The sequence below is a fragment of the Pleurodeles waltl genome, chromosome 1_1, assembly GCF_031143425.1.
Source record: "Pleurodeles waltl isolate 20211129_DDA chromosome 1_1, aPleWal1.hap1.20221129, whole genome shotgun sequence".
NCBI classification, from domain to species: Eukaryota; Metazoa; Chordata; class Amphibia; order Caudata; family Salamandridae; genus Pleurodeles; species Pleurodeles waltl.
Window position 1 is genome coordinate 184,806,930 of NC_090436.1, and position 25,107 is coordinate 184,832,036.

At 46.8% G+C, this 25,107-nt stretch overlaps 1 protein-coding gene across 1 annotated transcript in view; it reads right to left on the bottom strand.

Moving 5' to 3' along the window:
• The window catches only part of CCBE1 (collagen and calcium binding EGF domains 1), a 682,825-nt gene that overhangs the window by 11,947 nt on the left and 645,771 nt on the right, over positions 1–25,107 (bottom strand). The window contains exons 6-7 of the mRNA XM_069220382.1: positions 24,725–24,828; positions 4,659–4,779 (exon numbers count right to left, since the gene is read on the bottom strand). Of these exons, the coding sequence (XP_069076483.1) occupies positions 4,659–4,779; positions 24,725–24,828 (225 nt within the window). The remainder of the gene's footprint in view (positions 1–4,658; positions 4,780–24,724; positions 24,829–25,107) is intronic.

Genomic DNA, 25,107 nt, shown 5'->3' on the forward strand with positions numbered 1-25,107 from the left:
GAACATAATAGTCAGATGAGGCCATGGTTTGGACAAAAAAACAAGAATCAGATATGCATGCAATAAGTAACATCATTACTGATCTCCCGTATACCAAACAGCATTCCACAGATTAAGTGTAGGCAACAAGAGTAAGGCGGTGGATAAAAGGAATTCAACAAGTGAATAAAAAAGCAAAAAAGCAAAAAAGCAAGTTACCCTGAACTCACTGAAATCATAAAGATGAGGTGTGACGAAGCGAATCATAATGGAGGTTATTAGAAAATAAAAAAGTTATTGTGTGGAGTCAACCACAGGGTAAATCAGGGGCTGCTAACATGGTGATCACAAACTATGAATATCATAATGCATTTGGGCTATGTTGTTAATTTACTCACCTCATGCGCATCTACGAAAGAAAGTGGAATTAAGTAAATACATCAAAGAACTGCTGAAAGTTTGAAAAAATGATTTTTAAAAAACGTGTAATTTGGGAAACAATTAAGTTGAACCAATGGATGGCTTCTCCTCGAAGGCACGATATCCACACAGGCCTTTAGTGCAAAGTGACAAAGGTTAAATTCAGTCCTCACACAGTTTTACAGGAGTATTTGGGCTAATAACCTTGTTGTTTCCCATAATATATAAATATAATTTTAATCAACAATGGGGGTAGAATCATGAAGGGTTATGAAAATGGGACAAAAGAAAAAAACAACTTTGAGCACTGAAAGGCGGTGTAGGACTAAAGTATCACAATCTGTAATCAAGGTCTGAATGACCAAAATGCGTTGGATCTGCAGTAGCTGATTTCATTTTTTCCACAGTATATCCAAATGATATTGTGGAGTTGATACTTATGCAAGTCAATATTTAAACTACAATATAGTGGTATAAGATTTTGTGACATATACACATACATCAGCTACTTGTGTTGAAAACTATGCATGTTCAGTGTCATCTATGGTTCGGTTGGGTTGATTGATGGAGTGATGAACTGGCAAGATGGTTGATGTTTGTTTGGGCGTGAGAAAGCCTGATAGGTGTCATAATGTCAATGGTTGTTGTTACCTCGGGCTAATTAGTGCTGAGGTTGTTTCTCAACATGTTGTAAGCGTGGTAAAATATTATGATGGAGACATGGCTCTGCTGAATCATTATCTTTATTTTATTGTGGATCTTTATAGATGCCGTAGTGTTAGCAACTGATTCCAGTGCTAGAACGAATGAATATCATGGGTCATGTGGAAGTCTTCTTTGGACTGAATAACATATCAGTATTCATAATGCTCTGTCTTGAAAACAGTAATGGGTAGCAACAGGGCTGAGAAGTGCAATACGAATGTTTTAACCAGTACACAGGTCCCGGGCCCATCTCTCCCTATGCTGCTGGATTGCTCTTGCTCCTGGCTTCGCCTTGCTTTTCCCTCCTTTTATGAGTCCCTTCACATTGCTTATCCTCTGTTCTCACTGCATTCTCCTTGCCTTTCCTCCAGTTTTTTGTGTGCCTTCTCATTGCTTATCCCTCATTTTCACTGCATTCCCCTTGCTTTTCCTGCCGTTTCTTGTGTGCTTTTTTCTTGCTTTCCCCTTGTTTTTGTGTGCCTTCTCCTTGCTTTTCCCCTGTTTTTTGTGTGCCTTCTCTCTGCTTTTCCCCTGTTTATTGTGTACCTTCTCCTTGCCTTTTCTCCTGCCTTGTGTGCATTCTCCTTGCTTTTCCCTCATTTTCACTGATTTTTTCTTTCTTTTTCTGCCATTTTTTGTGTGCCTTCTCCTTGCTTTTCCCTCATTTTTTGTGTGCATTCTCCTTGCTTTTCCTCCATTTTATGTGTTACTTCTCCTTGCTTTTCCCTTGCCGCTCCTGCATGAAGCCTGCCTGTTATTTCCTGCCATTCACCTAGCCCAGCCCACATCTTCCCAGCGCTTCTTCATCTTCCCAGTACCTACTTAATGGAGGCCGCAGTGCGACCCGCATAGCTTCATGGCTCTTTTTCCTGTCTACTGCTTGCCCTTTCCCCCTTTTTTTTGGTGCCTTCTCCTTGCTTTTCCCCTGTTTTTACTGCTTTCTTCTTTGTTTTACCCCAGTTTTGTGGTTGCTTTATCCTTGCCTTTTCCCTTTCTACTTGCCTTTTTCCTCATTGCCGCTCTCGCATGCTGCCCTTTATTTCCCACCTCCCGCAAAGTCCCCCCCACCACCTCCCAGGGCCCCTCTCTCCTTCCAGGACCTACGTAATGGAGGCCACAGCGTGACCCGATTGAGCAGGTCCCAGGCCCAGCTCTCCCCATGCTGCTGCATCACTCTTTCTCCTGTCTTCTCCCTGCATTTACCTGTTTTCACTGCTTATTCCTTGCTTTTCCCCTGTTTTCTGTGTGCCTTCTCCTTGCTTTTCCCTTGTTTTCACAGCTTTTTTGTGCCCTCGTTTTCACAGCTTTTTCCTTGCTTTTTCTCTTGTTTTTTGTGTGCATTCTCCTTGCTTTTCCCTCATTTTCACTGCTTTCTATTTGCTTTTGATGCCTTTTTTTGTGTTCCTTCTCCTTGCTTTTCTCTTGTGTTCACTGCTTTCTCCTTGCTTCTTCCACCATTTTTTGTGTGCCTTTTCCTTGGTTTTTGCCTGATTCTCACTGCTTTCATCTGGCTTTTTCCCCTGTTTTTTGACAGCCTTCTCCTTGATTTTCCCTCATTTTTGTGTGTCTTCTCCTTGCTTTTTCACTTGTTTTGTGTGCATTCTCCTTTCTTTTCCCTCATTTTCACTGCTTTCTCCTTGTCTTTTCTGTCATTTTTTGGTATGTTTTCCCCTTGCATTTCCCTTGTTTTTTGTGTGCCTTCTCCTTGCTTTTCTTCCCATTTTTGTGTGCCTTCTACCTGCTTTTCCCTTGCTCCTCCCCTATGCTGCCCATTATTTCCCACCTACCCAGGCCCACTGTCTCCCAGCTTCCCTCCCTCCTCCCAGGATCTACTTAATGGACTCCATTGAGCAGGTCCCAGGCCCGGCTCTCCCTGTGCTGCTGCATTGCTCTGGCTCCTGTCTTCTCCTTCCTTTTCCCCCTTGTCCCTCTGCTTTCTCCTTGCTTTTCCCTCAGTTTTGTGTGCCTTCTCATTGCTTTTTCTTCGTTTTCACTGCTTTCTCCTTGCTTTTCCCCCCATTTGTTTGTGTGCCTTCTCCTTGCTTTTCCCCCATTTTCACTGCTTTCTCCTTGCTTTTTTCCCTGGCTTGTTGCAGTTTCTCCCTGCTTTTCGCTAATTTTCACTGCTTTCTTCTTGCTTTTCCCTTGCTGCTCCCACATGCCACCAATTACTTCCTGCCTCCCACCTAGCACCATCCACCGCCTACTAGCGTCGGTCCCTCCTCTCAGCGCAACCCCATTGAGCAGGTCCTAGGCCCAGCTCTCTCCACGCTGTTGCATTGCTCTTGCTCATGTCTTCTCCTTGATTTTTCAGTGCCTTGAGACCCTCACAGGTGATTTGCCATGCTTTATAAATCCTGAATTGATTGATAGAATTGATCCCCTCCAAGGTCCCCGGCAGCCGGTCATTCAGTCTGTGACAATAGCAAGAAATAGTGTTAACTTTGTAGATCTTCCTTTGCCACACGCTTGCAAGCACAGGAATAAATGCTTGTACTTATTAAGGCAGACCATATCAGTTATCATTCAAAATGTTTGCTGCTGCCGTGTTCCAATATGGCTGCCATGTGTTCCTGAGTCCTCAGTTTGGGGCAGATAGGGGTATGAAAGGCATGTCTTTTCACAGTTCAATCAGTAAAAAGTTAGTAATTTTTCTAGCAGTCATTTGAGTAATTTTTACACCCCATTGGAATTTTTTTAAAAATCTATAAAGATTTCACAAGTGTTTTTACTAACACCCTCTCAGAAATTTGAGGATCCTTTTGGTTATTGTGCATTTGATGAAGACTGGGTTACTGGAGACAGAGTATCAGTAGGATGCCATTCACTGGAAGAACATGATTATGTTTCTCAAAGAAGGAAGTAAGCATCTATGAAACTGTATTCTTTCTGACAATGTTTGTATATCTTGAAGATATCCTGCTGCTTTAATGCTATTTTCCGTAATGTTTTCCTATACCTCAAGATTATGCAGTTTTATTTACACAGTTTAGTCTAGTTTTCTACCTTTTTGTAAAGAAAGCAGGCCAATGTTGGTCCATGATGATTGCGATAATGCCAGAGTTTCAGCCTAACTATTGATCAAATAAATCATTGCCATTAGACTATGTGCAAATTTCTCCTGTGGGTTTCCTGTACATCTAGCATGGGGTCGGCCATCAACAACCAACTCTGGGCACCTGAGTTTAAGATATGGTACAAAAGGCAACATTCTTGTGCCACACATACTGTTTGCATCTCTCCACTCACATTCTGACTCTAAAGATACCAAGAACTGATTTATATTTTAAGATCTGCATTAAATGAAGCATCTTTGTATTATGCATAGATATATTGCACATTAATATATGATACACCTAAAACAATGGATCATTCTTTAATGGAATTACAACTTACCAGACTGACCTACTAATTTCTGCCTGTTTACATTTTGACAAAGACTGGGTAATTGTGCTGTTCCTGGGTATTTGCAGAATCACAATTAAAAAATTAAAAACATAAGCAAGCCTTAGTATTATCCGCTGCCCATATTAGCTATTTAAACTTTTTCTTACCTGGGGGTCCTTGAACACCGGGCTGCCCCGGGGGTCCTGGGAGGTAGGCACTGGAGGCAAGCACCTTATCACCAGTTATGTGCTTTACACTGTCAGCAACATTATTTGGAAGCAATGAGATCTGAAAGGACACAAAGGATTACACTAAAACATATGCAAATCTTCCAGTAGTTTCCGGTAGTAAAAAGGTTATTCATTTTAGTACCTGATATGAAGCATGTTATTAAATATATGATGAGTGCTAAAAAACGAGCCCAACAGTAAATATTGGAAACACAATGGAGGCTGTGCATTGTGAGAATGTAGAAATTACTCAACTACTCATTCTTGCATTCTAGTGCCATTACAGAGAACCTTTTGACAGCCATTTGCTTTGATACAGTAGTCTATATTTTGCTAAGAGAGCATTCAACCTATAATGTCAAATCATCTTGCTTGCCTTACTTGCCACAATCGTACTCAAATTTGCATGTTCTTATTTATAGTTGTTTTCTTTAACTGTTATTCACTATCATAGACCCTTCCTTCCTATCTTGCTCTTTATTCCTGAAAATGTGCTATGCTAATCATGGAATAGAAAAGCTAGATGCTGCTTAAAGTATAAGAAAAGTGATGTGATGTCACCTGCTGTAATATAGAATTTTAATGAAAAGCACTAGTGTTATTTGGATGCACATTTGCATCAAAATAATTGTGCAAAGACCATGTTAGGATTCAGGATTCCTTTGAGGTTTGATTTAGGCCAGGACATGGGATGCTCCTGGCTTTCCTAGTATTGACTGATGAACTCCCAATAGGTGGCAGACTGCAACTTGTTATGTTTACATCCATGTCCATGCCGGGGGAATGGATAATGGAATGCCTCTGACGGAAGGGGCCAAGAAAATAAAAGGGGATGGCGCGTGATGCGCAAGAGTCCACAAGCATTATAATGTGTACGAGTCTTTCATTCCGGGGGCATAGCGTTTTCCTGCGTCAGCCTGACAGGGAGAACTGAACAAACTGGCGATGAGGGTCGGTGGCCCTACCATCGTGGAAGCGCTGCTGGGCGAGCGTTCTCATACAGCACACAACGGCATTTGTATCATGGACAGTGGGGTGCTGTTTTTCTCTGGCTGGCTATAGCGCGTCTCTCGGATCGTTCTGGCTCTGCCCCCATTGACTTTGTCTGCTGCCAGAGGCCCGTTTGTCTCCCTCCTGGGGCCTACCCCACACAGACCATGTGGTAGGCAGTGCCTGGGGCTGGCTGTTCACCCTGAAAAATGCCTGGTGGCTGAATGGAGGCTCAGGCTGCACAAATCATTTCCCACTAGGTGACAGCTGCAACATGGTGGAGTGAGTCTTTTTGAAGGACTTTCTCTGCCCCAAGGACCGCCTCCCTCACAGTACTTACTCTGCTAGAGACCCCTACAGTGTCCCTGCACGGCGCTGGCGGCGCACCAAACTATTTATCGCAGGTGAGCGACTATCAAGTGGGGTACTGTCATTGGGCGTGTGTGTGATCCTTTCTGGTGGTACCGATGGCGTCCATACCGACACTAGAACCCTTCATAGTTGATGGCCCCCCGCCCACCCAGGCTGCAAAGTGGAAAGAATGGGTGGAGCGACTGGAGACGTATTTTGCTGCTGTTGCCCTGGACAATGATCGGCGCCGTCCCATGCTCTTACATCTGGGAGGGGCGGCCATACACAAGATCAGCAAATCCATCATGGAAGAAGGACCGCCGTTCACATACTAGTCATTGAAGAGGGCACTCACAGCCCATTTTGAGCTATTAGCCAACCCAGAATATGAACGTTTCCTCCTGCGTCAGGCTCGACAAACGACAACTCCAAGAGGAATCAGTAGTAATGTTCTAAGCAAGATTGCAGAAACTGGCGAGCACCTGTACCCTACCAGATGCCGAGGATGAAATTCAGGCCCAGTTCATACAAGGCTGCTACTCCGTCAAACTTTGTGAAAACATCTTACAAGTCACGGGGATGTTGATGGCCAACATGCTCACACTGGGGAGATCCAAGGAGCTATCGAAGGCTCGGGCAGCTCACATGGAGGCTGCCCTGCAAAAACCAATTAAGACAGAACCGGTGAATGTGGTCACCACGGCCTCAGGCGATCAGAAGAAGTCACGAGCAAAACTGGGAGCACAGTCATGAGCATGCTATATGTGCAGTGGGTCCTACCCTCATCAAGGTTAGTTCCCTGCCCAAGGGAAATGGTGTGCAAATTGCAACAAATTACGCCATTTTGCCAAGGTATGTCGATCAGCCTCATCTAAAAAGACGAATCAGCATAAGACAGTGCAGGTGGCCCAAATATATACCTCGGACGAAGCTGAGGGGGACATGGATGACGATGAGCCAGAAGGTGTCATACATGTCATACATGCAATGCAACCTGGAGGCAATCTCAAGAAACGAATCCCCAAATGCAGCATAATGGTGGGAGGCAAGCCAGTGACAGCATTAATAGACACAGGAGCCTCCATCAATATCATGGCCCTACCGGTGCTGAAAAACTTGCAATTGAAACCAACACTCCGCCCTACGGCCACCAAAGTATTTGCATTTGGGTCGTCCAGTCCGCTTCCTTTACCGGGAGTGTTCACGACGGACGTTCAGCACGACAATCAGACGATCAGGATCAACATCTACGACACCAGGGATGGGTCTGGCATGCTGGTGTGTTGCCGAACAGCTGAACTGTTGGGACTGGTGTCATTCACATTCAGTGTTCTTCGAGAAAACGTTGAGAGCTTGATAGCGGAGTATGCCGAGCTATTCGAGGAAATAGGATGTCTGAAAGGAAGGTCAATACGCCTTCATATTGACAAGTCTATCCAGCCTGTGGCCCAGAAACACCGCCGGGTCGCTTTCCATCTGCGTTCGAAAGTGGAGGAGGAATTACGCAAACTAGAGACCACAGGTAAAATGAGAAGGTGGAGGGACCTACTCCGTGGGTCTCGCCGATTGTGGTCAACCCGAAAGGCCAAATAGCCTGGAGAAGTGAGAATTTGTGTGGACATGATGCTGTCCAATGCAGCAATCCGGCGTGAACTTCATCTAACACCAACCATTGATGACATTGTGGCTGAAGGGAGTGGGTCCAAGTGGTTCTCAAAGATGGATCTGAGGGCAGGCTATCACCAACTCACGCTTGACCCGGAGTCCCGAGTGATCACCACATTCTCGACGCACAAGGAGCTCAGGAGGTACACACGCCTCAGTTTTGGAATCTCCAGTGCTGCAGAGGTTTTTCAGGATACAATCACAGGCATGCTGGTGGATCTGGAGGGCGTCATCAACGTCAGTGACAACATATTAGTACACACCCACACCCTGGAAGGACACCTGGACAGATTGCGAGCAACATTCAAGCGTCTTCAAGAACACGGCCTCACACTGTACAGAGAAAAGTGTGACTTTCTTCGAAATCACATCATGTTTTTTGGATACTGTTAGACCTGGCAGCTTTTTGGCGTGTCTCCCCTGTCTTTTTGCCTTCTGACCTCCTGGTTTTGGACTCTGTTTTTGCTGGTTTATTGTCTCTGCGCACTTTAACACTGCTAATCAGTGCTAAAGTGCAAGTGCTCCCCATATAAATTGTACTGTGGATTGGTTTATCCATAATTGCCATATTTGATTTACTGGTAAGTCCCTAGGAAAGTGCACAAGAGGTGCCCAGGGCCTGTAAATCAAATGCTACTAGTGGGCCTGCAGCACGGGTTGTGCCACCCACAAAAGTAGCTCTGTAATCATGTCTCAGACCTGCCACTGCAGTGTCTGTGTGTGCAGTTTTGACTGTAACTTCGACTTGGCAAGTGTACCCACTTGCCAGGCCTAAACCTTCCCTTTTCATACATGTAAGGCACCCCTAAGGTAGGCCCTAGGTAGCCCAAGGGCAGGGTGCAGTGTATGGTTAAGGTAGGACATATAGTAATGTGGTTTATATGTCCTGACAGTGAAATATTGCTAAATTCGTTTTTCACTGTTGCAAGGCCTGTCCCTCTCATAGGTTAACATGGGGGCTACCTTTAAATCTGATTAAAGTGTAGATTCCCTTTGGGAGCGGACGGACATGTGGAGTTGGGGGTCTCTGTGCTCACAATTAAAAAATACATCTTTTAGTAAAGTTGATTTTAAGATTGTGCGTTTGAAAATGCCACTTTTAGAAAGTAGGCATTTTCTTGCTTAATCCATTCTGTGACTCTGCCTGTTTGTGGATTCCCTGTCTGGGCCAGTTTGACAGTTGGGCTGTTCACACCTCTCCTCCAGACAGTGACACAAAGGGGGCTAGGGTGTAGCCTGCATATCTTGATTACCCTTCCCCTTTTATCAACCACGCCCAATGTTTCCATATGTGCCTTTTTTAGGCCGCGGCCGGGGCAGGGGAAGAGGCAGAAGGAGAGGAAGAGGCAGGCGGGTCCATTGGGCCCAGGACGAACCAGAGATGATAACTCGCAGTCAGGGTAAGAACCCACCGAATCGGATCTAGTAGTCAACCTTTCATCAAGACTACTTTCACCCATTGAACTAACAGTCCTGAACAAAGGACTAGGTTTTGTACCTACACCTCAAGAAGATTCTTTTCGTCTCCACTGTGAACTGTCCCACTTTTTCAGGAAAATCAGATTACAATTTTTCTTTCACGACAGACCTAATACTAATCAACCAACCGATACAGGCCTTAAAAAACCTTCTAAATTTATGCCTCCTGCCTCCTCAATGCCATGTGAGCTACTGGCTTTTGAACAAGCAGTTCTAAGTGATTTAGCATCTTTACAACCCAAACGGAGCTTCTCCAATATCTCTACCGTTGAAAGGAACGCCTTGAAGACGTTGTCGTCCAACACAAGCATTGTCATTAAACCTGCAGACAAAGGTGGAGCCCCAGTGATATTGAACTCAACTGATTATAGGCGTGAATGCCTCTGTCTACTGGAGGATTCCACCTATTATACTCAGATCAATACTGATCCCACTGAGAGACTTCAATTAGAAATACGCGGCATGATAGAGGAGGCTGCAGCAAATTTGTGGATCTCGCAAAAAGAGGCAGAATTCTTGGACACTCAGAACCCACGCACCCCCTACTTTTACTGCCTCCCCAAAATTCACAAGGGCAAAAAACCTCCACCAGGCCGTCCAATAGTCTCTGGCATAGGTTCCATCCTTGAACCTCTATCCATCTTTTGTGACCAGTTTTTACAACCTATTGTCCAGTCATCCAACACCTATCTGAAAGATACCAAGGACGTTCTGAACCTGATAGAGAGTATCAATTTAACTGTTCAAGTACATGCTCTAATTACTCTGGATGTTGAAGCTCTGTATACCAACATCCCTCAAGACGCTACTCTACAAGTAGTAGAGACTGCCCTCCTGGCGGTGGACCAACCACTCACCTCTCCTGTACACTTCATCATGCACTGTGCTTCCCTTGCTCTGAAAGAGAATTTCTTCCAATTTGAGGCTCTCCTATTTCACCAGACTCGCGGCACATCGATGGGCAGTACTTTTGCCCCTAGTCTAGCCTGTCTCTACATGTTCGACTTTGAATCACGGTTTATTCTATCTAACACAAACCCTTTCCAAACTAACATTAAACTGTGGCGGAGATATATCGACGATATCTTTATCGTCTGGCATGGTACCCCGGCAGATGTACAACTGTTCATCACATGGATCAATACTCTGAACCCCTTTTTGAAATTTACATCCTCTGTTTCCGAGACTCAGATCCCCTTTTTGGATCTCATGATCTGTATAGAGAATGGGAAATTGTACACACACACTTACCAAAAAACCACTGACCGTAATAGTCTTCTACTGTATGAGAGCCATCACCCAAAGGCATTAAGAGACAATTTACCTTATGGCCAGTTTCTCTGACGTAATTGCAGTTCCATGCATATGTTCAAGTCCCAAGCCGATGATCTATCTGATAAACTTGACAAACGTCACTATCCATACCCTGTGGTAAAGGCAGCATACAAGCGGGCTAAATCTTGCAGTAGAGACATCCTGCTATCAAATACCCCACACACTACAGACACCAAACTTGCCTGTGTGTCCACCTTTACCCTCTCTCTAATTCTATCAAAAAAATAGTTAATAAGAGATGGGCTATTCTATGCAGTGGAGGAAAACAGACCTCCAAACCTCTATTCGCCTTCAAACGTACCACCATTATCAAGGACTTACTAGTTCACACCAGACCCCGTCCCACCTTTGATCTACCCCGACAACAATCCCTTTGGGGCATTCCTCCTGTGACTGGTCATTTCCCTTGTGGTCATTGTAATGTTTGCGCTCTCACTAAGCAGTTAAAATCCATTACCTTTGAACTCATTGGGATCTGGCAATTGTCTAAACACACCAATTGCAATACCAAGAATTGTGTGTATATGATTACATGCCCATGTGGTCTACAGTATATAGGAATGACCACTAGAGCAGTGAAACTCAGGATTAATGAACACCATAGCAACATTAGATGCGGCCGCGCCACTACTAAATTGTCCCTACACTTCCTAGAGATTGGACACAGCCCAGATGACATGTGGTGGGTGGTCCTCCAAACTGATTCACACAAGACTGCCAATTCCCTCTTTAAGTTAGAACAACGATGGGTGTTTAAGCTACGCACCCACACCCAGGGACTTAATGATGATATCCCATGGACTAGCCTTACCAGTTAATTTTACCAATTTTACTTTTGGCAGCAATAGATACCAGTAGCCCTGCTTTCCCCTCACACTAATGCCACCTATATAACAACTGTCCCCTGTATCTACTCTGGTGACCGCCTCTATTTGCTTAGTTGAGCCTTCATGTAATACCTAGTCATTCCTGTATAAACTTGTAGGTACAGGTTAAGCAGCTCGAGCAGTTCGAGACAAGAATATCTTTTGATTTAAATCCACTCTTTGACTCCATGTATTTATAAGAGGCTCTGGTGTTTACACCCCTCCTCTATTTCTATGCCCCTCCTTGGGTTTGTTAATATGGCAACCCTTCGTTGGTTTTTACCATTTTCTGAGTGAAGCATGTGTCACGTGTCACTACGTGATCACACGCTCACCGGACACTCCCCCTTTTACCTTCCGGGTTGGAGGATATATGATCTCCACTCACCGGCGTCCGTTTAAAATACAGGACGCACGGACCCGGGTAGGTTTACTCGTCGGTCCCGGCAGCATTTGAAGTAAGTGCCGGCCATTCTCCCGTTACCATGGGATTTGGCCTTTCTTTTGTCACTTTCCGACACTGTCTCTGCGTTTAAAATTACGGTACCGACTTCTTTAACTCAGCCATTTTTCTTAAACTGCCATCTATAATAGTGCGTCTTTTGACGTTTCTGTTTTAAGTTATTTGGCACTGCATTTCGTTTATAGCTACTATGCCTCTTGTCACAGTGCAACCACCGGTAACGACACTCTACCTGATTTTTTGGGGGGTCTATATATATTTACATGGAGGGCCTACATTGTTATTCTGACCAGTAGCCCCCCTCCTTTTTTTGACTATAAAAAACCTGGCTTATCAATATTTCGATCCTTTGACAACCATGTAATATGCAATAGTATTCTGATACTATACAGAATACATATTATAGACGCATACTGGATACTTGAACCTAATTGGTTTATACCTTCATTGCTTTGCTATATTCCGATTAATGAGACTTGATTTGACAATGATAATCATTGGCTGTGATGTTTTCGTATTGATGCGGTTGTGCTTCCTTATTTAGACTTAAAACTGCGCCTGACCATTGGTCTACGTGGTCCTATGGAGCGCATTCCCCTAATGGGGGAGGTAAGCACCATTTATATATATTTTCACGCACTCTCTCACTTGTCAACACGTACACTGTGTTACACGAGTTCACGTTTTTTACACTCTTTCTTTGAATATTTTGCTCTATTCTGTTAAACGATTAATTAATTCAATTTCATTTACAGGGCTTTAGTTAGGAAACATATGCTCCTGACTAATGTAAGTGATTGGATACTTGTTTCATAACTTTTTAGTTACCTGTAACACCTGTACCTTGATTAAGAAGACACATTTGTCCTTTTGAATAGGAGATATAGATAGTCAACTAGGTCCTGACGAAGCATCAATGGACCCGTTTGGGCTACCAGGATGCGAAACATGTTGACCCATGAAAAGGGTTGGTTTGAAGATTGTCCAACCTCCCTCCCATTCATATTTTTATAAGAGTGATTGATCATTATTTCTGTTTCACTCGTTTGACTACACCCCTTTTTTTAATCTTGGCCCCTGCCTTCCAACTGGTTCAATAAATCATTTACCCGTTGGAGGTTTTGTGAGCCAATTTTAATCACTTTCTATTTTGATCTCCTTCTTTTCCCTACTCAATCCTGGGGTCATGGCACCATCATTGTAAAAGATCTCCGGCAAAGAGCCCCCCCATTAGGGGTGGTGCCCGTCAGACATTGCAGCGCCGGTCTGACGAGGAGCTGTACCGATGATGAAGCATGACATCCTTTTGGATGTGTGAGGTTATTTGCTCCTAAATTTTAGGACTTCCTCATGTGTTTTCTTTCTTTCTATTGGAACAGTGTATTCATATGTTTTCTATATCTTGATTAGCCATCTGTGCTGGAGGGGAGGAGTGGTCACTCACACCTGTTAGGACTGTGCCTGCCCTCACACAATGCTGTCTCTGACCCCCTGGTGAGTGTCTGTGGCCTGGCCTGGACAAGGAAGGATCTTGCAAACACTTGAGACTTTTCTTTGAAGTTTGCAAACTTCAAAGGCAGAACTGGGTATAAGAAGCAGACCCAAAACCCCAGACTTTTAGAATCTTTCTGGAATCAAGAGGAACCTCTGCCCAGGAGAAGAGCTGAAGGAGGAGTACTGTCCCTTTGCTGTGTTGCTTTGCTGGACTGGCCTGCAGTTGCTGCTTCTGCCTGAAAAGAGTGCAAAGGGTGAACTTTGCTGTGTGTCCTGCTTGAGAAAATTCTCCAAGGGCTTGGAGTAGAGCTTGCCTCCTGTTGGAAGTCTCAGGGACACCAAAGATTTAAGTTTCCTCGACCTGCAGCACTGGGAACTGTGTGTTTTGTGCTGTTCAAGAGGAGAAACCACTGCAACGCCGCCAACTACGCCACTGGCCTGCACCGTGACCTGCCGACGCCGCATGGAGTTGCATTGCCCCACTTCGCACTGCGACCCTGGTCTCACCGATGCCGTCATCGGACGACTTCACCGAGCCGCTGCTCGCACCTCGACCTGAGGGCCCCGCACTCCAGCGTCACCTGCTCACACCGCAGCCTGGGCATCCCCGACGACGTCGCTCCTGCTGACACCGGCGCCGCTGCCTGCACCGTGGCCTGTGGACACCGCTCATGAGGAGCACGAAGCACCGTCCCGTCTCGCTCCGCAGCCCCGGTCCACCGACGCCAGCACCATCAGCTCCAGTGTCGTCACCAGGCATCCTTGCCTGCACCGTGGCCTGTGGACACCGCTCGTGAGGGTCACGAAGCACCGTCCCATCCCGCACCGCTGGCTTGGGCCTACCGACGACAGCGCTTCCGCAACGACGCCGCCGTTGCCTCTACCGTGACCTGTGGGCACCGCACGTCGCATTGTCCCGCTTTGCACCACAGCCCCGACGCCATCCCCGCCAGCGCTCCTGATTTCATCAGCCCGGAGTTCGATCCCCGAGGTGCGTGACTTCAAGGGCCTGACGACTCCTGCACCGACTCCGGAACCAACGCCGGCGACGCTGCTCTCCGGAGCTGACTGCGAGGGTCACGGCGCCCTGCGAATCCAAGGTACTGTTTGTGGGTCTTCCCAACACTGCAGCTGGCCTGTGACGCCGAGGCCAGCCTGAACTTTTGGTTTTGTTGTTCACGACGCCGTGATAGCCCCAGGTGGAGTTATCGACTTCAAGGAACTGTATTGTTAAGTACATCTTGCAGCATTCATATTTTTTATTACTGTATGTTGGATATTTATTGTATTTGGTCTTGTTTTATATAGATAAATATTAGCTATTTTTCTAAAAATGGTGTGGTGTCCTTTTGTAGTGTTTTCACTTATTACTGTGTGTTATGTGCAAATGCTTTACACATTGCTTCTGAGATAAGCCTGACTGCTCGTGCCAAGCTACCAAGGGGGTGAGCAGGGGTTATCTGAGCGGGTATCTCCCTTATCCTGACTAGAGTGAGGGTCTCTACTTAGACAGGGTGCAAACCGACTGCTAACTGGAGACCCTATTTCTAACATTGGTTGTCAGCGGTGAGGATAGGACTTGCATTTGCACTTGACCTACAGTGATTGGTGTACACTAGTACCATATCGCAGACCATTACGTGCCACATACAATTTCTTTTGTTTTTGATTTCCTTCTCTTTGACCTATTTTTGATCTTGAGTTCAAGTGAACCCCAACGACATCATGTCTCAATCAAGAGCATCTTCAGTTGCATCCCAGGATTTGGTTTTTGAGGAGGATAGGTTGGAAACCTATTCCATGAAGGAACTGAAGGCAGTTTGTAAAAACCTCAAAGTTCAGATCAGAGGCCTCACAAAAAAGGAGGAGCTACAGAAGGCGCTGAGGGCCTGGGTAGCAGCCAGAACTGCCGGTGGGCAGTCTGAGGATCCAAATGGAGAGCCTACTGACACAAATTCTAGGGAAGATGCACTGAGGGTGCAGGAGCTGCCAGGGGGGAGTTACCCCGTGTGCCAAGCAGCAGTGGTGGATCAAAAGGACTGACTCCAGAGGAGCTGGAGGACAGGAGAGAAGTCAGGAGGCACCAGATTGAGTTGGAGAGATTAAAAATGGATGCTCAGAGGGAGCAGCGAGCCATGGAGGAAAGAAAGATGCTTTTGGACCATGAGCTTAAAGTGAAAGAGCTGGATGTGAGGAGCAGGTCCAGCCAGGATGGTGGCAGCAGTTCCTCAGTTCAGTCAGACAGAATTGTGCACATTCCTAAAAACGTAGGGAGAGAGTACAAGAAGGGAGATGAACAGAGGTGGTTTCAGGGATATGAGGCGTCCATCCACATGAATGGGGTCCATGAGAAGAATTGGGGAGCAGGATTGTGGAACCACTTCACTGAGGAGGGGAGGGACACTTTGCTAGCTTTGGGTAAGGGGTATAACCTCACCTACGCCGACATGAAGGAGTCCCTTCTCACTCGGTATGGTCTCACTCCTGACAAGTACAGGGATCAGTTTAGGCAGAGTAAGAAAACTGAGTCCCAGACCTGGTTAGAGTGTGTAGATTCGTTTTGCAGAGCACTGGATGGTTGGGTGAAGGGCAGTAATGTGACAGATTTTCAGGGGCTGTACAACTTAATTGCATGGGAGCACTTGTCTAGTCTGTGTTTTGCAGAGCTGCGCCAGCACTTGACTGATAGCAGGCTGACTGACCCCAGGAAGCTTGCTATGGAGGCGGACCGCTGGGTGAGTACCAGAGTCCACAAAAAGGTATATGGGGAGATTCTACCAAAGGTGGGCAAGGTTCCCAGCAGCAGAGTGGGGGGGACAAGGGTAAACAAAAGGAGTCTTCCAAAGGGCCCCAATCTAGTAACCCGGGTAAGAAATCCCACCCCCCAGGAGATAAGAAACCATGGGCCTCTGCAGGAAAGACTGCAGAGGCAGGGCACCGTAAGTGCTTTGCTTGTGATCAGGAGGGTCACATGAAGGGAGATCCCAAGTGTCCCAAGTGGACTCCACCACCCAGCGGTGGGCAGACCAAGGGGTTGGCCAGTGTAGTGCTTGGGGAGGAGGTGGACCCAGGGGGGGGGGGGATCCCACAGAAATGACCCTTGTCTCACTAGGGGACGGTGAGATGGTCCAGAGAAACCTAATGCCTGATAACACTAAAAAATACAGGCAGTGGGTGACCATCAATGGGCAGAGGGTAGAGGCTCTCAGAGATACTGGAGCCAGTGTGACCACGGTCCGGTGTCACCGGGTGTCTGTAGAGCACATGGTCCCTGGTGTAATCCACCAAGAGGTTGCAGTGGACAGCTCAGAGCGCCAATGTAAGGTGGCGCAGGTTCCCTTTGAGTGGGGAGGGGTCTCAGGTTCTTTGAGGGTAGCTGTGAGTCCCACCATGCCAGTTTACTGTCTGCTGGGCAACGACCTGGAGACTTCCGCCTGGAAGGAGGTGGAGCTCAGGTCACACTTGGGGATGTTGGGGTTGCCAGAGTGGTCATGCGTGACCACTCGGTCCATGGCAGCCAATCAGGGTGATCAGACAGACCTGGAGCCTGAAACAGTGGCCCAGGTGACTGCCACGAGAAAGGGCAAGGGGTGTGGGAAACCCACCCCAGAAGTTCCCACGGTCCGGGAGGAGGCTGACCTCGAGGGGGAAGCCCCGGCACCTACAGGGGAACAAGTGGCTGAACTGGGAGACCTACCTGAGCTGACCCATTGGCAGCAAGAGGGGGTCCCACCAGGGAGGAGTTCTGCACAGAGCAGAAGGTGTGCCCTACTCATATTGGGTCTTAGGCAGCAGGCCGAAGACCAGGCAGCTGGTGCTGAGCCCAAGGATCACCTGATATACTAGGACAATGATCTCCTGTACAGCGAGCCTAAGGTTGCTGAGCCTGGGGCAGCCCGTGTGCTGGTGGTACCCCAACGCTTCCGAGGCTTCCTACTGGATTTGGCTCATGATGTGCCTCTGGCAGGACATTTGGGGCAAGGCAAGACCTTTGACAGGCTTGTCACCAACTTTCATTGGCCCCAGATGAGAAAGCATTCTGATGCATTCTGCAGATCCTGTCAGACTTGCCAAGCAAGTGGCAAAAGTGGAGGGAAATGTAAGGCCCCCCTCCAACCCTTTCCTGTTGTCAGCACCCTTTTTGAGCAGGTGGGCATTAACATAGTGGGGCCTCTGGACCCCAAGACAGCCCTAGGCAACAGGTTCATCCTGGTCTTGGTGGACCATGCCACCCGGTACCCGGAAGCTATCCCTCTAAGGACAGTGACAGCGCCCGTTGTGTCCAGGGCACTGATGGGGATCTTTACCCGAGTGGGTTTCCCCAAGGAGGTGGTATCTGACCGGGGTACCAACTTTACCATGTACATAAAAGCCATGTGGAAGGAATGTGGGGTGAACTACAAATTCACCACCCCTTACCACCCTCAAAGTAATGGGTTGGTTGAGAGATTCAACCGAACCCTGAAAGGCATATTTGGGGGTCTATCAGACTCCATGAGGCGTAAGTGGGACGTCCTATTACCATGCCTTCTCTTTGCCTACCGGGAAGTACCACAGAAGGGGGTTGGCTTTAGCCCCTTTGAGCTGTTGTATGGGCACCCGGTCAGAGGACCTCTGAGTCTGGTGAAAGAGGGCTGGGAGCAAGCTCCTAGGAAGCCACCCCAGGATGTATTTAGTTACATGCTGGCCTTCCGGAACCAGACCGCCCGCTTCAGGAAGCTCGCACAAGAGAACCTTGAGGCAAGCCAGGAGGACATGAAACGCTGGTACGACCAGAATACCACTCTGGTTGAGTTTCAGCCTGGCCAAAAAGTGTGGGTCATGGCCCCCGTAGAGCCTTGTGCTCTACAAGACAGGTGGTCAGGGCCATTTGAGGTGAAGGAGCGCAAGAGTGACGTCACCTACTTGGTGGACTTGCAGACTCCTAGGAACCCCTTGAGGGTTCTACGTGTGAACAGCCTCAAACCTCACTTTGAGAGGTCCGAGCTAACCATGCTTCTGGCAACAGATGATGGGACAGAAGAGGAGAGTGAACCTCTCCCTGACCTCCTGTCTAGCAAGGAGCAGGATGGGTCAGTAGAAGGCGTGGTCCTCTCCCCTTCTCTGACTCTAGAACAGCAGAGTGAGTGTCGCCAGTTACTGGAACACTTTGCCACTCTGTTCTCACTCACTCCAGGGTTCACCCATCTATGCATGCATGATGTGGACACTGGGGACAGCCTGCCTGTGAAAAACAAGGTTTACAGGTTAGCTGACAGAGTCAAGGCCAGCATCAAGGAGGAGGTTTCCAAGATGTTGGCTCTAGGGGTGACTGAGCACTCCAGCAGCCCCTGGTCCAGTCCAGTGGTTCTGGTACCCAAGCCTGCTGCACCTGGTGCCACACCAGAACTTTGGTTCTGTGTGGACTACCGGGGGCTCAATACCGTCACCAAAACAGACGCCCACCCCATCCCCAGAGCTGATGAGCTCATAGACCGGTTGGGGGCAGCCAAGTTCCTCAGAACGTTTGATTTAACGTCTGGGTACTGGCAGATTGCCTTAACTGAAGGGGCCAAGGAGAGGTCAGCGTTCTCAACACCAGAGGGGCACTTCCAGTTCCGTGTCATGCCCTTCGGGTTGAAGAACGCCTCTGCCACCTTCCAGAGGTTGGTCAATCAGGTCCTGGCAGGGCTTGAAAACTTCAGTGCCGCTTACCTTGACGACATTGCTGTTTTCAGCTCCAGTTGGGAGGACCACCTGCACCACCTCTGGGAAGTGTTGAAGGCCCTGCAAGCCGCAGGCCTCACTATCAAGGCCAGTAAATGCCAGATAGGGCAGGGGTCCGTGGTGTACTTAGGACACCAGGTAGGTAGTGGCCGGGTGGCACACCTACAACCCAAAATTGATGCCATTTGGGCTTGGGCACCCCCCAAGACCCAGACAGAGGTGAGAGCCTTCTTAGGCCTCACCGGGTACTACAGGAGGTTTGTCAAGGGATATGGCACCATTGTTGCCCCCTTGACAGAGCTGACTTCTAAGAAGCAGCCTAGACAGGTGATCTGGACTGAGGCGTGCCAGACCGCGTTTGACACCCTGAAGGAAGCCATGTGCACGGCGCCCGTGCTACTGGCCCCTGACTTCTCCAAGGAGTTTGTGGTACAGACAGATGTTTCTGAGCATGGTGTGGGAGCAGTACTTTCACAGCTAAACGAAGAGGGCCTAGACCAGCCTGTAGTCTTCCTTAGCAGGAGACTACTCCCCAGGGAACAAAGGTGGAGTGCAATTGAAAGGGAAGCTTTTGCTGTGGTCTGGGCAGTGAAGAAGCTAAGACCCTACTTGTTTGGGTCTCACTTCCGGATTCAGACTGACCACAGGCCCCTCAGATGGTTAATGCAGATGAGGGGTGAGAACCCAAAACTGTTGAGGTGGTCCATTTCCCTACAGGGGATGGACTTTACGGTGGAACACCGCCCTGGCACAGAACACGCCAACGCTGATAGTCTGTCCAGGTTCTTCCGCCTTAGAGAGGAGAACTCCCCAGGGGTTGGGTAGTTCCCCGTACTCTCAGCTGGAGGGGACATGTGTTAGACCTGGCAGCTTTTTGGTGTGTCTCCCCTGTCTTTTTGCCTTCTGACCTCCTGGTTTTGGACTCTGTTTTTGCTGGTTTATTGTCTCTGCGCACTTTACCACTGCTAATCAGTGCTAAAGTGCAAGTGCTCCCCATATAAATTGTACTGTGGATTGGTTTATCCATAATTGGCATATTTGATTTACTGGTAAGTCCCTAGTAAAGTGCACTAGAGGTGCCCGGGGCCTGTAAATCAAATGCTACTAGTGGGCCTGCAGCACAGGTTGTGCCACCCACAAAAGTAGCTCTGTAATCATGTCTCAGACCTGCAACTGCAGAGTCTGTGTGTGCAGTTTTGACTGTAACTTCGACTTGGCAAGTGTACCCACTTGCCAGGCCTAAACCTTCCCTTTTCATACATGTAAGGCTCCCCTAAGGTCGGCCCTAGGTAGCCCAATTGCAGGGTGCAGTGTATGGTTAAGGTAGGACATATAGTAATGTGTTTTATATGTCCTGACAGTGAAATATTGCTAAATTCGTTTTTCACTGTTGAAAGGCCTGTCCCTCTCATAGGTTAACATGGGGGCTACCTTTAAATCTGATTAAAGTGTAGATTCCCTTTGGGAGCGGACGGACATGTGGAGTTTGGGGTCTCCCAGCTCACAATTAAAAAATACATCTTTTAGTAAAGTTGATTTTAAGATTGTGCGTTTAAAAATGCCACTTTTAGAAAGTAAGCATTTTCTTGCTTAATCCATTCTGTGAATATTTTTGGCTAGTAGTTGAGCGTTCTAGATCATTGCTAGTGTCCATGCAGAAAATCATGGAGGCCGGCCAAGACGATGAACGGCCCTGCTCCAGGTACAGCATGAGCTGTTAGTGTCATCAGAAGGGTTTCTGCTCCGTGGACTGAGGTTAGTGGTACCGCAATCCCTACAATCTCGTATAGTGGATTTAGCCCATGCTGCCCATCAAGGAATCGTCAAAACGAAAGCCTGACTTCGGTGCAAGGTATGGTTCCCTGAAGTGGACCAACATGTTGAGAGAGTGGTGCGCATGTGTCACTCCTGCCAAGTTGTGGGACCATCAGAGCATCCAGCCCCGATAATCACAGAGCCAATTCCCTCCAAACCCTGGAAGGGGCCAGCACTGACCTAGGGAGTTTACCTGACGGCCGTCAAATGCTGGTGATTATTGACGATTTCTCAAAATATCCGGAGGTGGAAATACTGGACACGACCACGCCGGGACGGGTTATCCCTTGCGTGGAAAAGATCTTGGCCACTCATGGTCTTATTCATGACTACGAACGGACAATAGTCCATCCTTTTTCAAGTCAGTGATTCGCGGACTATCTCGCGAGGCAGGGGGTTGACGATAAAAAGATTACGCCTTGCTGGCTGCAGGCCAATGGTGAAGCGGAGAGCTTTATGCGGACCTTAAATAAAGTGCTAAGGATCACGTTGGCAAATGCCCACAATGTTGGCTGTGCTTTGTATGCATTCCTAGGGGAATACAGACTCACTCCACATACCACCACAAGGATATCCCAAAGTGCTCTGTGCATGAATAGACCAGTAGAAGACACCATTCCACAATGTGATGTACCTATAACTTTGCAGGAACAGGCCAGTGAAAGACTGCACTAACGCAGATCTGCCAATGACCGAGTATCACGGAGGAGGAGAGAGAAGTCAACACTCATCCAGGTGGGCAACCAGGTGTTGGTTCAAAACAGACATCCAGGGGAAAATTCAGACTCCCGTTTGAAATAATGCCATGGACAGTGATAAGGCGAAAAGGCACTCTGGTCACTGCACAGAAGGGCCATGAATCGGTGACCCGGAAAAGATTGTTTTTTAAAAGATATTAATCGGATAGTGGCACCACTGATAATGACCTCTTGCTACCACCCACGGACGCTGGTGGTGGAGAATCGGAAACCAGTCGTTTTGGCACCTCAGATCAGGATGTTCGTACACCCCGCGATGGGTGTGGTGAAAATCAAGGTCACCCTCATGGGACCACTCCGGAAGGACGCAAGGGTGACGATCTGGCAGAGACCTTGGAGCCTGGTGTCGGGGCATGAACGGGTGATGAGTACCCCGCCACGGGGTGAGCCAGAGAGATACCATCTCCGTCCCAGGCCGCGGCCATCCAGCAAGCTGCAGAACTTTCTGGTCACCTGAAGAGAGAGGGGGCGATGCCAAGGTACTGGTGGTTTGGATTTGCTGAACTTGAACTCATCATTTCCAGTCAGTGTTGAAAAATATGTTGGGTTATTGTGTTGTTTTGTTTTGGTTTATTTGGGGTAAAGGAGTAATGTTATGTTTACTGCGCGGGAAATGGATAATGGAATGTCCCTGACAGAAGAGGCACGTGGTGCACGAGAGTCCACAAGCATTATAACGTGTACAAAGTCTTTCCTTCCGGGCACATAGCGTTTTCCCGCATCAGCCTGACTGATAGAACTGAACACAACTCTGCCCATGCCCTCGTTTTGCTGGTCTTCAGAATGACATCTGACAATATTTCTCATTTTCTTCTGTTCAGATTCTGGTGGGGGTGCTGGATTGCTCGGTTTTGGATGGAATTTCTATCTTCTGTGTCAGCCTATCTCTTACAAGTTGCTGGCCACTCTAGTGTCTGAATTAACCAGCTGGCCTTTCTCATAAGTGAATGGCAATAACACAAAAATGCCCTCTGCGATGAAAAACATATATCACCCTAGTTAACTGTACAGAAGACTGTGCGTGCAGGGATATTGATAGGGAGCACTGCAGGGCAAAAGTAGGTAGACTAAATTTATAATAATTGTGAAAAGGTAAAATTAGTTTCAAGTAAGCATAATATAGAATGTTCTTAAATGTGCCTTTAGTGGATGAACAGTGTGGAGAAAGTAGTCCCGGGCTGCAGACCGGGTGGCACATGTCATGGCCAACACTAACTATGCAAACCAATTAATCGAAAAAATACAAACTCTAATCTAGTGCAATTCATTCAGTTTCCTTTCCTGCAATCTACCATGAGTCTGGCAAAATGTGCTCCTCTCTGCTTGAGTTTCAATTTGTACCCTAAATTCTACTCCTCTAATACGTATCTAATTTTGCAGACCCTCTTTCCCCGAGCCACTTCCCAAATGGCCTTGAGGATCTTTTTAATTATGCAGTTTTCTCCCTTCTTCCTTTTGCCATTTATTCTTCTTTTCATGCATGGTATTTTTACTTACCCTCTCAGATTCTTTAATCATCTGTTTTTGATTTGAATATTAAACTAATCCTTTTCCTGCATGTCTCGAACCAGTGATCACTCTATTAACATTAGCAAAAAACATTCTCCTTGCCAGATCACTCCATATCTCCGTGACTCAACATTTCCAGCACTGGTCATTTTTGAAGCCAGTGCATCCTAGAAGTTGTAACTTTGGTACACCTAAGTTTCACACTGACTTGCACACCTGAAAACAATGATGTGTGAAAGCAAAGACCAGAATGTGAACACTGCATCCCACTGACCTGGAAGTGTATGGCAACTCAAGCTATTACCGATATATTTTTGAGTATGAAGTTTCATTAGATACTCCACCATGTAGTACTGACCACACTTACATCTATGATAACATATGATAATGAACTCCAGAGAGGCAGAGATGGCAACATTTTGGATAGCACCATTGTGAGGGCTTATAGAATAATCTTTAGTCTGCCAAATTATACCTCTCCAGCGAAGATGAGGTTGGAATTTGGTCTTCAAAGGAAGTCTTTGGAAAGACATGGAGAATTTATAATTTGTTGGGATAAAATACAGAAGGCTCCTACACATACTCTTAACCACTACTTATGGAGAGAACTCGTACAGAGAGATTCGTCACTGGCCAGGGCCTACCTAAAGGATAGTCTGTACAAAACCAGTCTGTTTCAGCTTTGGGAGACATCAACCAGCCACAGTCCAAAGCTGGTGTGGAAATCAATAAAGTCTCTTTTGCTGGTGGAAGATAAGGCTGCACTGACTAAGAGGGCCCACAGCTGCATGATACTTTACAGCGCATTGGCCCCCAAAGATACTTTTGTTTAGGTTATTCACAAATTATCAAGGAACAATTTCTGAAATATCATCTGGGGTTGTTGCCATGCGCTTGGCATCTTCAGTACTAGCAGAGGGATCCTACAATGATAACCTGCCGCTTATGCAGCACAGCCAAGGAAGATCTGTTGCACCTGCTCTGCACTTGCAAGGAACTATTTGCGGAACGGAAGCAGGTGCTAAATGTTCTTTTTTTTTTATCAAAGAGGGATCTGCACCCAGAGACAGGTCATGTTGGCTTGTTTTGCCCCTGAGGATCCTCATCTTAACTACCGCCTAGTACATTTCCTTAGATTAGTGGCTAAAAAGATAGCAGAAAGGAAATTTGTGGGCCCTTGATTAAACTTCTTTGGGAGTTGGTTCATTTTAGCCTGGTGATTTGCTCGCCGAAAGGTTGTGTATAAATAGATGCAGGCCATTCAGTACTTTGCATGCGGGGATCTGCCATAGGATGGGTCTTGATTTCAATCTCTTCTTTTAAACTAAATGTGCTAAATTGATTACATTGTATTTCTCTGTGTGCCGTGAGGTGAGATAATTTGGCATCATTGTACATTTTATGTATCAAAGGTTTTATTGATTACTTGCAACTGACTGATTATTTGATTTTATAGCTAATGAATGTTTTATCACTTTTTGTTATGCAAAGGTTTTAAGTAACTATGCTAATAAATACTACTACTACCACCAATTATATCTCAGTAATGAGTACATATAAAACTGTCTTTACCTTTTGTTTCAACTGTAAAATTGTCTGCTTTATTTGTTGAAACTCCTTGCAGGTGTCTGTGCAGGATCCTGTTTTCAGCACATCATTAGACCTCTCAAACTGTCCTGGGAAGACAGAATTCAAACAATAGTTCCAATGATGTATTTTAAAATAATTTCATTAAGACAATAGGTTACATTTCTCATTACAGAGAATACATGCATGATGATGATCTGTTGTTTTGATCAGAGCCAGTGCTGTCATGTAGGCTCTCATTATCCTAATAAGACTACTGGATTTGGGCGGCAGAATCACTTGCACTGTGGGGGACTGAGTCTGAACTCACTACAGGTGACACCTGTCGGCCTAATCAGGGGTTTTGTTCCGGCTAACTAGAAGTGCCT